The sequence below is a fragment of the Phyllostomus hastatus genome, unplaced genomic scaffold (assembly GCF_019186645.2).
Source record: "Phyllostomus hastatus isolate PE091 unplaced genomic scaffold, TTU_PhHast_1.1 phas_contig_40, whole genome shotgun sequence".
NCBI lineage: Eukaryota > Metazoa > Chordata > Mammalia > Chiroptera > Phyllostomidae > Phyllostomus > Phyllostomus hastatus.
In genome coordinates, this window is record NW_025333872.1 from 59,410,727 (window position 1) to 59,425,919 (window position 15,193).

At 34.0% G+C, this 15,193-nt stretch overlaps 1 protein-coding gene across 3 annotated transcripts in view; it reads right to left on the reverse strand.

Moving 5' to 3' along the window:
- Positions 1-15,193, reverse strand: part of REV3L (REV3 like, DNA directed polymerase zeta catalytic subunit) — a 170,608-nt gene that overhangs the window by 67,910 nt on the left and 87,505 nt on the right. For all 3 annotated transcript variants that reach the window (XM_045844182.1, XM_045844183.1, XM_045844184.1), the window contains exons 10-13: positions 9,380-9,499; positions 8,142-8,379; positions 7,189-7,331; positions 2,409-6,558 (exon numbers count right to left, since the gene is read on the reverse strand). In XM_045844182.1, coding sequence (XP_045700138.1) covers positions 2,409-6,558; positions 7,189-7,331; positions 8,142-8,379; positions 9,380-9,499 — 4,651 coding nt within the window. The remainder of the gene's footprint in view (positions 1-2,408; positions 6,559-7,188; positions 7,332-8,141; positions 8,380-9,379; positions 9,500-15,193) is intronic.

Here is a 15,193-nt window from a genome sequence, read left to right on the forward strand (position 1 = left end):
TGGAATATGACCATATCCAACTTAATATTTTCATACAGAAATCATAATAAAACTAAAACTAAAAAATGAGATGTGGTAAATTCAGCTTTCTTGAATACTGTCTGTAGCATAGTAATTATTACAACTCATGTCAAAATATATACCAAGAACCTTAAATTTTGCAGTAAACCTACTTCTAGGACTATAAGAAAAAACTCCAAAACACAAGGAATGCTTTATGAAGAAGATACTAATCACATAGTTATCTATAGTGGCAAAACAGAGAACAATGTTTCTGTACAATAATATACATGAGAATATTATACAGCCATTAAAATACTTAAAGAAGGCCATACATTTAGAAAGTGTTTATAAATATTAAGTAAATAAATCTGGATACAATATTGTGACTACAGTAAGATCACATTTCATAAAACAAAATAAAAACTGTATATACATTTTCAAAAATCTAAGAAAACTATTAAAATATTATTAGTAATTGTCATAGGTAGGGAAATGGTGCAATTTTGTCCCTTTGTACCTCATAAATTTTCTATAATACACCGATTTATATAAAAAATTGCATTTCAAAAATGATGACTATCATCCTTCTATTTCAGCTGCAGAGTAAATGTCAAAGTTAGACAACTACTATACAGAGTTAATGACTAGTCCATGATAAGTTAACTAAGATTTAAGAAATGTGTAAGGCTGAGGCAGAAAAAAGTACTTTAATGAAAAAAATACAGGGTCTGGCACAAATAATGCCTTTTTTTAATTATAAAATCTTTTATTACAAAATCATAAGCATGCAATTGTGTAACATAACAGTATAACACTCAAGCACACGACATGACATTTTAGGTGAAATGTTCTAAGTAAAACTATAAATCATTACACCCATATTATAACCCTACCAACCATATTCAAGCAGGTGTTACTTCTGCCAGACCCTGTAGTACACCATGACTACTAATAAAGACAAAGCCCCCCAAACAATGGAAACAAATGTCTAAGGAACAGACATTTGCATATTCTGGCAGTGAAATAAGGAAAGTATATTCATGATAAAAGACCACTGGGGGCAGTAGGCAAAACCACCCAAAAAACTGTGTGTGTGTGTGTGTGTGTGTGTGGAGGGGGGTGTTTCTGTCCTCTTCAAGTCCTTAGAGGAGGAAACTTTTACCCTCACTCAAGGATATATTTATTGATTTTAGAGAAAGAGGAAGTGGCAGGGGTGTGGGTATGAGAGAGAATCTATGTTAAGAGTGAAACATCAACAGTTGCTTCCTTTACATACTCTGACCAGGAATTGTACCTGCAACCTTTTGAACCACCTAGCCAGGGCTATGATCACTTTTTTCTCACCCCTTTCTTAAAGGACTATTGCAGGAATTACTGCTAATCTGCTGGGTAAAAGCCTGGCGTTTGTTGTGCCTTTTTTCCTAAGGTCAGAGGTATGGTGCTGCTAAAGGTCAAGTGCATATATGCAGTATGGTCTCTTGCCTCAGTTGGCTCTTTACATCTCTTTCCATCATTTACACTAGCATGGTCTGCCTCAGCAGTTCTAGCCGACCTCCTTTGCTTTTAAACTGGGTGGCTGAAGTGAACTGCCTCTCTCTCTGAAACTGATTGGGTAAATGAGATTGAGGACACAAGGGGCAGGGCAGAAAACTATCACTTAAACCTGAATGAAGTCATGTTCCAACTTAGCTCTCATTAGATGTACTCTATCTTGGTGACACAGGTGGTACAGGATACCTTCTTAACTATTAGTTTATAAATAAACCAGTATTGTGATTCCTGCCCATTTTGCTATTAGCTGTGTGTGTATCTGTTTATTACTTCTCTGAAAAGATTCTTAAAAGAGATAATGGGAATTAATTCCACCTTGCACCTGTAACAACTGTACAAACTAACAACAGTAACAATATGACTGAAGATGCTGACAACAAGGAAGTGGTATATGTATATTAGAAACAACTTAATTTTCATTTGGAGATATATATCGTAAGAGTACTTAAAATATATCTATTCTCATTTTCACTTAAAAAATCAAGTTCTTTTTAAAAATTTTAAGTTTACCATTTTAGAAATAACATTTAAAAAATGATAGTTATAATACTTGGCAAGTATCATGACATCCTTCTTAATGTGGAATCATGTCATAGAGGGCCTTTGCATCTGTAATCCTTAATGGAGACACAGTAGATCCAAAACCAATACTCATCGATTTAAAGAAATTTCTGTAGGTGCAAGCATTCAGCTGTTTTGTAAATTTTCTTAATAAGTCCATAATTATGAATAGCTTTCACAATGATATACTACTTACAAATACAGTACTAGTCAGACAACTAGCAGTCAGGTATCAAATGTTGTACACATTGTCATTATTCAAAGACCCAAGGGAACAATATAATTCTGATTACCTGGGTTTTTCTGGTACATCAGAAGGATTACTGCAAAATGGTTCCTGGTAAATAGTTTCTGAAAGGTCATGATCCAACAAGGTTGCCATAATTTCTTCCCTACTTGGTGGGGACATAAGTGGTTTCAGAATGTGAGCAGTTCGAGAGGTGAAGCTGCAATTTTTAGACTGTGAGGGAGAGCTGGCAGACCTTGGTGAACTGTCAGGAGTTGGTGTCAATATATCATTATTTCTTGAAACATACAATTCTAAATCCTCGGAGGCTGCATCCACAAGTTCACCATCAGGGGAGGATAGTATTGTAGTGAAAGAGGTATTGACTGAGTCAAGAGACTGTCCCATTTCTTTTCTGGCATGACCTTGAATCCAGTCTGAACTGCCAGGCTGTGAGAGGCTAAAAAATACTTCTTTGCTTAATGAACTCCTATTCAATCTGGATTTTTCATTTAGACAGTCCTCTGCCTGCTGGACACAGAAAGAATCCATTACTGAGTTAGACCGAGTAGTTAGAGAATGGAAGCTATTTTTCCACTGGTTGTGGCGATGGTTCTCATTTTCTATGGATGATTTCTCAAATAGTTCAGGGCTTAGAGTACTAGATCTAATCCATGAGGATGAGTCTGAGGCATGTTTGTCTTGATCACAATTCTGGTTATCATGACTTAAAAACTCAGTTTTTTCTATAGTTTGTCCTGGGAAAAGATCCTGAACTGCATCACTTAGGAACTTCTGAGGCAAATTCTGATCAGCGGGGACAAACTGACTCCCAGAATAAAAGCTACAAAATCCAGTCTGACCAATTGTATTAATATCAAAATTATAATTATGTTCAGGAGACAAGCTATCCTCAAGTGAATAACAACTTTCAAAACCTGGATCTGAAAAAAAGATGGGACTATCATCCGACATGGAATTATCCAACTGGCCAGAGTTTTGTAAATTTAGTGAGTCTACTTTAAGAAGTTTGGGGATTTTTTCTTTAGGTTTTGTACTTCTGGGAGTTCGAGGTTTTCTTGGAGATGTTACTGATCGTGTTCGCTTAATTGTTTTGTTATGCTCAAGGGGAACAGAAATATTTTTGTTTGGTTGATGTTTATTAGATAATGGGTCTTGCAAAATATTTGCATTTTGTGCTTTCTGCTGTCTTTTCTGTAACAATTCTTTTAGAACTGCCAGTCCGGACTGTCCTTCACCAAATGCTGAAGGTGTTGATACATTTTGACTTTTACACTGAGAAAGTGCTTTGGTTTGTGAAACTGCTTCTGACAATGACCTTTGTTTTACCCTTTCGGGCTTAAAATTTGACATACCTAAAATAAAGCCTCTTTGTTTCTGTTCCCATGCTATTTGTTTGATTGGACTTCTCAGGGAAGTCACAAAACAATTATTAGGCATCTGGCTTTCCTCTGATGCTGCATTTCCTGGAGAACAAGTTTCACTGTGCTTTGACTGTTCTGCTATGCATACAAGCTGCTGCTGACTGTCTTTGCAATGCAAAAAATTAGGGGCATATGCCTGGTCTGGCTTTGATTCTAGGGAATTACGGTATTCATTTAACTTTCCGATAGATGACAAATAGTTCCTTTGTGTATTTGCATTCTCTTCTGTCTTTGGAGACATTATACCCGAAGATATCTGTGTATTCTGTGCAACCTGAGACAAATGGTTTGAAAGGTCAAATATGTTTTTTTGAATCAAGGTTGATTCCTTTAGAGTAAACATAGTACTTTGATTATGAGACCTTTGAACAATTTTTGAGATTCCAGGTCCCAAAGAATTACAAACAACTGATGGATGCAAATCATCTCGAGAACTGGGGAATGTTTGCAAATCTACTGGTTTCTTGCTTTCTAAGAAAGAAGGAAAGCAGCCAGATAAATTATGTTGTGCATGAATTCCAGTGGTTTGGGGAGCAGAAAGGGAGTGATCTATAGCAGAACCCATTACTGACACATCTTTCTGTTTAAAGAGTAGTTGAGAATCTCCAGAACTATGTGAGGTCTCAGACACATTCTGATGTTTCAGCACAAACTTAACTTCAGCACTAGACTGAGATTTAGGTTTTTCATCTTTAAGCATTATGTGCTTTCTTGGTGTACTTTTCTCATTTGTTTTTTGTTTCTGTTTTGCTCTCAGTTTCTTTTTCCCATCATCTACCACTTTATTCGTCTGATTTCGTTTGTTCCTTTTCTTAGGAACTACAGAAGGATTAACAAGCTTTGTTTTTGATTTCTTCACTTGCGATCTTGCTCGACTATTTTTTTCTATGTGGGAATTAACAGTCTTGCTATTATATGCATTAGGACCCTTAAAAAGCACTGCTTCTTTATCTGCAGCGGCCATAATTTCTTCAGCTCTTGGATCTGTGGGAGACCAGCAACGAGGTGGAGAAGAATTTATGGGACTTGTGCTTCTCTCAGAAAGAAAACCTAGTTTAGACATTACATCACTATAATTCAAGTCACAGTCTTCGGTTTCAGCATTGTAAGATGGTGAGGGAGGAGAAAGAATAGCATGTGAACGTTTTTTCCGGAAAGACAAAGTTCTTTTAATATTTTCACTATTTGTCCTTTGTTGCTTACCAGTTTTTTTCTTAGCAGATTTATGTTTAGTTTTTCTTCGGTGACTTTTCTTTGGTGTTAGTGGATAAATGGGATATTTGGTTGCAGGGGAGTCAGGAACTTTTGGCCAAAAATCCTTCAAAGGTGCAAGCTTTTTATACAGTTCCATTTTTTCCTCTGTCAATATTACTTGTTTTTCTTTAGAGTCTATTTTTCCTAGTTTCACAAGCATATTTTTTCTCCCTCTAAATCTATTAATAATAATATACTTTATGATGACAGGGGGCAGCTTTTTAGACATTTTTCTTCGTTTTCGTGATTTGAGAGTTCCATCTAAACTTTCACCAATTTCTATGGGATGAGGTAGGCTACTTTTTGAGTTGTGTGTTACAAAACTTGACTCACTATCTTCAGTCTCATAATTTACCTTGCGTTTTGCTCTAAGTGTATATTTATTTCCATACAATCCGAAGGACTGCTCAGTTTCTAAGGTTCCATCTCCAAAGTGACAATCTATAAAACTCTCTGTAGGTGTTTTATTTTCAACAGCTCCACGGGGGACCTTAGTTAAATCACTGGCCAGTATGTTATTCTTCTCAGAATTACCATTACAAGGATTATTTTGTACACAATTATCTTTTGCACATCCAGTGTCACTAATTTTGGTAGAAGTCTCTTGGTGACCTACAAGTTTCTTTTTGTTAATTTTTAATCGGGATTGTTTATTACTTGGTTGCAGTTTATATGTGACAGGAGAGAGTTTTTGTGGTCTACTCAGACAATTAGAAAGAACAACACTGGGGAAAAACATATAATGTGCTGCTTGCTGGCTGAGGTTTGGCTTTTCTGTTTTATGTTCTTGAAATTCTTCATATCTAATTTTAAGTTTATTTAGTCCACTTTCATCAGCAATGCTATCAAGAGAATGTACCATAGTTCTATTCTCCCCTGAGCATGACAGCAATTCACAATTTTCAGTTAATGATGAAGGGAATAAACTGTTCAGAGCTGTGCTGTTTCCTTTTTCATTTCCTTCAGATAATTTATTTTTTGAATCACTTAAGTCACAAAAGTTGAAAGAATTTTTGCCCAGTGTACTTTCGCTAGTATGACGGTTCATATGTATAAAAGGAGCATCCTTATCGATTTTTCTAATGTTTGTATACTTTCTACTTGGTACTTGTCTTGTAACAGATGGAATATCTTCTTCATAATCAAAAACACTACTTTCACAGGAGGATACTGGGAGGATATCTTTCTTTTCTTTATGAGAGTTTTCTGAATGGACAGTACTGCTTAAAGATCCAGGGTATTTCATAGAGTAAGTGCTTTCATTTGTGAAAGAAGCAACTGAATGATCTACACCTTTTTCTGTATTGTTTGGCTGTGAAAGATCTTCAATTAAATCTTCCTTGTTCAAAACATGGGAAGAAAGGGCACTTGTGTGTTTACACTGAAAGGTAATTTTAGCAGAAGATGGGGGTTCTAATGTAGCAGCATCTTTGTGAAAGAGGGAAGGTTTTACTGATAGCTTGCTTGTTGCAATCGCAGAAGAGTGGGTTCTAGAATTTTCGTTGTCCAATGGATTGTCTGAAATGAAGGGAAGAAGAATTTATTTCACTTCAATTCTTAAGTTTTAAAATATTTTCCCATATCATGATACTATCACCCTAAAAGAAATTATATGAAATTAAGCTTGTATGTTTAATATGGTTAGCTTAACAGAAAGATTACTCTTATCATTAGGATAATAACTCAAGCTAAGTAATTAATAGTTACATTTAAGTATTAGTCATTATTTTAAATACATAGTCCTTTGATCATAAATAGATTATATTAATATTCAGTGCCTTTGGAGAAATAAGGAAAAAATACTGTCACCTTAAAAAGTTTTCATAAAATAATATACTTCCTCTTATCACTTCAAATAAGCTGAGCATATTTCTTACAGTTTCTTATGCTACTTATATAACATGATAAACTGATTAAAGTTTATGAAGCTTCAAATCAGTGATTAACAAATGTTATCCTCTTAAAAATGAGAAAGAATAATCTATCTACATTCTCTCAAAAGAAAAAATTCTAGAGAAGAATGTAACATAACAATCTTGTTATAGCCTTACTCAGCCAACTACCCCGTAAGTTTAACTGTCATTTTAAAGTGAAATATATTTTTAGACCCTAAAGTAAGAAATGCTCACAGGAGACTTCTTTACTTACCACTATTTTCATCTGCAGTTCCATCTAACTGAGGTATAGAAAGATCGGCTAGAAGCAAACTGTTATTACTCCATTCCATTTCTTCTTCTGAAGATGAATCATCTTCTTCAGTTGAGCTTCTGTGGGTATTTCGGCACAGTGATCTAGAGAATATTAAGATTCACTAGTTGAGTATGACCATTAGAAAAAAGCATGTTGGACTCAAATAATTTGCCTAATTTGATCTCTAGTAGTAAAACAATAAAAAAAGATCTGAAAATTGTAACTTTAAAAAGAAAAGCAGCTTTACTTTGTTTAGTATCACGTCCAACAAAAAGTTATTGTAAATAGATTTCATAATCCCTTTCATATGAGCTACAACACACCGTCATTCCTGTATTCAAAGCTCTATAATACCCTGGATCACCATATCTAATCATGTTCTTCCTTATACTCTCCCTTCATTCTATCATTAGATATACACATATATAACAGCTTGGGTGAGAGAGAACCCAGTAATTTCTAAAAGGGCAGTGCCTGACATATTTTAAGAAGTCTCCATAAATACATAATCACTACATTATCAATCAGAAAAGGCAAATAAAAAGGGGTAATAAGGTTAGGGTTGAAAGACAAAAAATAACACAGATGAAACCTAGAAGCCATTCCTTGTCAAGTTGACTCTATAATTATTGTTCTAATTATTCTAATCTATAACAGTTTAACTCTCTTTTATTCAGCTTCTGGTATAAGGAGACACCACTTATTACCAACACATATTAATACTTCATATATAAATAGATGATTTCTAAAAGTTATGTTTATGGGGAAGGGAAAACTGCAGGAAGGTAGTCAAAAGGTACAGGCTTCCATTATTAGGTAAGTAAGTAGTAGAAATGTGATGTACACCTTGATGACATCATTTACCACTGCTGCATGATACAGTAAAGTAACTGAAATAACAAAAAAGTTACCTCTTTTTGGCACAATGTTCCTCAATATTGCTGTCCCATCTCTGAGACATAACCAAACTAAGCTCCATTTCTTCTTTTTCAATCTGTGGTTCATTTTCTTCATCATCACTATTTTGGGGGTTTTTAGTGTTTCCAAAGGAAAGACATTGCGATGGCATCCCATTTCTTTCCCTCTGATATCCATCATTTTCCAAACCAGCAAGAAGACGTACTAGAGCCTCATCAGGACTACTGTCCACTATAAAAGAAGTGAAGTATCACCAACAAATAACTTAAGTGTTCTAAATAATTCAACAATTCAAATCAATTATAAAACAACAACAAAATAAAAGATCCTTGGACCATCTGCATTGGAATGACTGTGTCCTTATTAGAAGATTTCCAGATCCTATCCCATATTTACTAAATCAGAGTATCTTTTTCTAATATTTTAAAATGTTTTTTCAATTACAATTTATATTCAGTATTATTTTGTATTACTTTCAGATGTATATCAATCAGAATTTCTGAGGTAGAACCTAGGAATTAGCATTTTAACAAGCTGCCCAAGCTCTTACTGCATAATTAAGCTTGAGGAGCACTAATCCAATATGGTCACAAATACTGAAAATAAATATAAAGTATGTAATAAATATATAAATTAATGCTAAGGAAATGCCCTAAAAGCAATATGTACAAACACCCTATCCCTGACTTAAGCTTTATTTAGCTCATTTAGCAAATGATGTTTAAGGAGGTGCAAAGACACTCAGAAATAACTGTCATTATGTTCTACACTAGCCAAAAATTAATCACTTAAAAAAAACCATCCAGGGAGATTTCTGATACTCACCAAGAATCAACTATGATAATTTAATAATATATTTTAACTTTGTGGAAATTTAATTCAAAATAAGCCATTTTCCCCTAAAGTAATACAGTTTTCCTCTAACAAAAGTGAAGTTAAAAAAAGGTTATTATTATTTTCTTACACAATTGTTTAGAAAAAGCTGTGTAGAAAACAAAAACAAAACTACTCCATTTAATAAAAAATTTCATTTTTATAATGAGTAAGGAACATGCAACATTAAACTCTTCAAATCAAAGAAAAAAATAACCCTGGGGTGAAGTGGGCAAAGAGGAGGGGAACAGGACACTTGTAATAGTATAAACAATAACAGTAAAGGGGAAAAAAACTGTTCACATATGCACTTTCATTGATTATAAATATGGAAAGTTTATGGTAGACTGTTACTTACAGAAAACTGGTGACTCACTCAGTCTTTGGGTCAAAGGCTGAAAAGTCTGGCTATTTTCCATGAGGTTCAAAATTGCTTCTTCATTAATAAGAGCTTCTTCTACTTTGTGTCTAGTATGACCTTAAGATGACAAAATATATAAACATTAAGGCAATGCCTAAACTTACTGTTTAGGTTTTACATAAATTAGGAAGCATTACAATGCAAACCCATTTAAAAATTTGAAGTATTAGTGAAATATGTTAAATAAAAACATAATAAAACTTAATAAAAGCCACAAGAATATCTAACTGGTCACAAGGAATAATTAAAAAAACCCTTCAATTCGCAGGTTCGATTCCCAGTCAGGGCACATGCCAGGGTTGCAGGCCATGGCCCCCAGCAACTGCACATTGATGTTTCTTTCTCTCTCTCTCTCTCTCTCTCTCTCCCTCCCGCCTCTCTCCCCCCTTCCCTCCCCTCTCTAAAAATAAATAAATAAATAAAATCTTAAAAACAAAACCCTTCAATCTATTGAAGGGTTTAGTAATTTAGTAATTACTAAATACTTAAAATCTCTTTAGCCTTTTCAATCCTACCTAGTTTGCATATATTTATATTACTCTGATAAAAATTACTGCACATTAAAATACTCAAAGGAAAAAGACAAAGTATCATATTTTAATAATAAACTTCTTTATTCTCTATGGCTTAAAAATTAAAGGAAATTCATTTCACATTAGTATATATTTTTCAGGAAGTTTCACTTCAAGATTTAAAAATATGTCTTCACTATATCTTTTTTACAGAAAGTAAATTAAATAAGATTAAAGTAAGTAAGTTAATTAAGATTAATTTTAGGCTAGGGGGTGGGCAGAGATGGGAGTAAAAGACAAGACTGTACTTGAACAATTAAAATAAAATTAAAAAACATTAATTTTACAAATAAAGATAAAATTCATTACAATGTAGTCAGAGGAAGAGATGGAGAATAAAAGCACATAGTAGTGGGGGCTATAACGGTTATATAGCAGAAACTGTCCGGCAGTTATAAGGGAGTTAACTAAGTGCTTTCAACAGTTTTTAAAAGGTCATTAAAAGCTTCAGGACAAAATATTTTTAACACATTCTAGACACAGCTGGGCTAATACAGAATGTTTAATAAAAATAAAAGAACAAACAAAAAACTGTGAAAATAGCTCATGCCAAAAAATAAGACAATTGAGAGAGGACCATAAAAACAAAAGCTGGTTCTCTGAAACTAAGGATATAATAGACAAGACTGCCAAGAATAACCAAAATAACACAGAAGGTGTAAGTAAATGTTAGAAATAAAAGGAAAAGTGCCAAAAGGTCAAAGGGATGAAAAATACTATGAATAACTCTACCAAATACATGGAAAAATCAGATTAAATGGATAACTTTGTAGGAAAAATGTGCTATAAAACCTGATTCAAATAGAAATAGACAGCTTGAAGAGACTTACAGTAATTATGAAAATTGAATTAGTAGTTTAAAATCCATTCCCTTTACCTGCCACCCCCCAACACCAAATCCATCCATAAAAAATACTACTAGACCTGGAAGGTTTTATAGGTGAGATCTATCAAATATCCAAAAAACAGATTATATCAATTAATAAAAATACTCCACAACTCATTTAATGGGACAACTCTTTAGTGGATCTTTCTTGATTATTAAAAAAGTTAAAATTCTAAATAAAATATAAGTGAAGTAGATACAGTAGTACCTAAAAAAATACGACATTTTGACAAAGAAGGATTTATTTCAGGAGTGTAAGAATGGTTTAACACTAAAAATAAAAATTATTTTAAATACTACATTAACAGTAAAGAAAAAACTGATATAAATTCAGAACATTTGTAAAATTAAATATCCATTCATGCTTAAAATAACAAATCTTTTTAGTCAACAAGAAAGAGAGGAGGTAATAAGTTGATTAAAGTGTATCTACTGATATCCTGCAGTAAAGTTCATACTTAATAATGAGACACAGAAGCATTCCAAGTAAAGCCAGGAAAAAGACTATTATTGTTTCTACTTAACATTATCCTAGAGTTGTTAAGCAGTGCATTAAAATATGTTTTGAAAAGTATGAGGATGGGAAAAGAAATAATAAAATTGTTATTTGCAGATAATGACTCCACACATAGAAAATTCAATGGAAAAGACATATAAACTAGCAGCACTATTAAAAGTTGCTGGATATAGGACTGACATACAAAGGCTAGTAAAGTTCCTAAATAGCAGCATTTAGAAGGTATAATTTTTGAAAGATAAAACTTAGAATTGAAATAATTATAAGACACCTGGAATATACCTAACAAGAGACATAAAATAATTTTACAAAAAAATTTCAAAGCTTTAATGAAAAACATAAAAGACCAAATAGAGTGAGAAATATAGCATGTCCAAAGATGAAATGATTTGATATATAGATTCAAAATGTTCCTAAATCAAGCAATGAAATTGAAACAGTAATAAAAAAAACTTCCAACGAACAAAAGTCCTGGACAGAATGGCTTCACAGGTGAAATTTACCAAACATTGAAAGAATTAACACCTATCCTCAAACTATTCCAAAAACTCAAAAGGAGAGAAAACTCCCAAGCTCATTTAACAAGGTCATTAACATGATTCCAAAACCAGGCGAAACCGCTACAAAGAGGAAAAATCATAGGACAACATCACTAATGAACATATATACAAAAATCCTTAACAAAATATTAGCAAACCAAATTCAGCAACACATTAAAAGAATTATACACCACAATCAAATGAGACTTATTCCTGGAATGCAACGCCGGTACACTATTCACAAAGTAATTAATACAATACACCATGTAAACAAAACAAAGGATAAAAATCATGATCACATCGATAGATGCCAGAAAAAGCATTTGAGAAAACTAGCATGCATTTATGATAAAAACTCTCAGCAAAGTGGGAATAGAGGAAACATATCTCAACATACTAAAGGCCATATATATGACAAACCCACAGATGGCTGAAATTATACTCAATGAGGAAAAACTAAAAGTATTTTCCCTAAGACCTGAAACAAAACAGGATATCTGCTTTCATTACTCTTATTCAATAAAGTACTGAAAGTTCTAGCCACAGCTATTAGTCAAGAAGAAATAAAAGTTATACAGATCAGAAAGGAAGAAGTAAAACTGCCATTATTTGCGGATGACATGATACTATATATACAGAATCCTAAAGATTCTACCAAGAAATTAGTAGAACTAACAAACTCAGGAGAGTAAGGATACAAAATATACGTTCAGAAATTGGTTGTATTTTTATATACTAATAATTAACTGTCAGAAAGGGAAACTAAGAAAATCCACTTTATAATTACATTAAGAAAATGCATACAAATAAATTTAACCAAGGATATAAAAGACCTGTACCTGGAAAATAAGACACTGAGGAAAGAAACTGAAGAAGATAAAAATAAATGTAAGCATACATCATGCTTATGGGCAGGAAGAATTAACATTGTTACAATGTCCCTACTATACTCAAAGCAATCTATAGATTCAATGCAATCCCTATCAAAATACCAATGGCATTTTTTATAGAACTAAAACAAACAGTCCAAAAATTTATATGGAACCACAAAAGACCTCAAATAACTACAGCAATTTTGAAAAAGAAGAACGAAGTTGGAGGCATCACACTACCTGACATCAAACTAAAGGGCTATAGTAATCAAAACAGCATAAAAACAGACACACAGATCAATGGGACAGAAGAGAGCCTGTATAGTCAATTAATATACAACAAAGGAGGCAAGCATATACAATGGGGTAAAGATAGTCTATTCAAAAATTGGTGTTGGGAAAATTGGATAGAAACATGCAAAAAAAAAATGAAATTAGGTTACCTTCTTACACCATATACCAGAATAAGCTCCAAACAGATTAAAGACCTAAATGTGAAACTGAAAATCATAAAACTCCAAGAAGAAAATACAGGTAGTAAACTCTCTCATATATTTTTCTTAGCAATATTTTGTCTGACATATCTCCTCAACCAAGGGAAACAAAAGAAATAAAATATACAAATGGGACTACATCAAACTAAATACCTTTTGCACGGTAAAGAAAACCATCAACAAAATGAAAAGACAACCTACTGAATGGGAGAGCGTATGTGCCAGTGATACATCCAATAAGGGGTTAATGTCCAAAATTTATAAAGAACTCATTCGACTCAACACCAAACAAACAAAACCCCACAAACAATCCAATTAAAAAATGGACAGAGGACCTAAATAAACACTTCTCCAAAAATGACCTACAGATGGCCAACAGACATATGAAATGATGCTCAACATCACTAATTAGAGAAATGCAAATTAAAACCACAATGAGATATCACCTCCCACCTGTTAGAATGACTATCATCAACAGATCAATAAACAACAAGTGTTGAAAACGATGTGGGGAAGAGGGAACCCTCATACACTATGGTAGAATTGCAAATTGGTGCAGCCATATGAGAAAAAGTATGGAAGTTCCTCAAAAAATTAAAAATGGAATTATCTTATGACCCAGCAATCCCACTTCTGGGTATATATTTGAAGAAACCCAAAACACTAATTCAAAAGAATATATATACCCCTATGTTCACTGCAGCATTATTTACAATAGCCAAGAGATGGAAGCAGCCCAAGTGTCCACCAACAGATGAGTGGATAAAAAAAAGCTACAAGGTACATACAGAAGATGGAGGCATAGGTAGATACGCTTTGCTTCCTCGCACAACCAAAAGAAGAACAACAACAAATTTAAAACCAAAAAATCACCAGGACTGCCAGAAAACTGAACTGTATGGAAGTCTGACAACCAAGGGGTTAAAGAAGAAACATTAATCCAGACTGGTAGGAGGGGCAGAGAAGACACAAGGCAAGGAGACACACAGGGGGTGAGGCAGCGGCAGTGGACCGGCAGTCCCACATTCACATGTGGATAAGACAGGAGGAACAACTAGGGAGTGAGACAGATCATGCAACCCAGGGTTCCAGCACAGGAAAAGAAAGCCTCAAAACCTCTGGCTGTAAATACATATGGGGTTGCAGCAGTGCGAGAAACTCCCAGCTTCACAGAAAAGTTTGTTCGAGAGACCCACAGGATCCTAGAAGGTACACAAACCACCCCACCTGGGAATCAGCACCAGAAGGGCCCAATTTGCTTGTGGGTAGAAGGAAGAGTGACTGAAAGCCAGCCTAGAGATGAGCAAGTGGCATTGCTCCCTCTTGCACTGCTCTCCCACATACAATGCCACAATGCAGTGATGCAGGTTCCCCTTGCCCAGGCCAATACCTAAGATTCTGCCCCTCACAACATAACAGGTGCGCCGAGACCAAAAAGCCCAAATGAAAGAACAGATCAAATCTCCAGAAAAAGAACTAAGCAATGAGGAGATAGTCAACCTATCAGATGTAAAGTTCAAAACACTGGTAATCAGGACGTTCACTGAAATGATTGAGTATGGCCGAAAAATAGAGGAAGAAGTGAAGGCTATGCAAAGTGAAATAAAGAAAAATATACGGGGAACCAAGAATGAAGGGAAGGAAACTGGGATTCAAATAAACAATTTGGAACAGAAGGAAGAAATAAACATCTAACTGGAATGGAATGAAGAGACAAGAATTCAAAAAAATGAGGAGAGGCTTAGGAACCTCCAGGACATCTTTAAATGTTCCAATATCCAAATCATAGGAGTGCCAGAAGGAGAAAATGAAGAACAAGAAATTGAAGACTTACTTAAAAAAATAATGAAAGAAAATTTCCCCAATCTGGC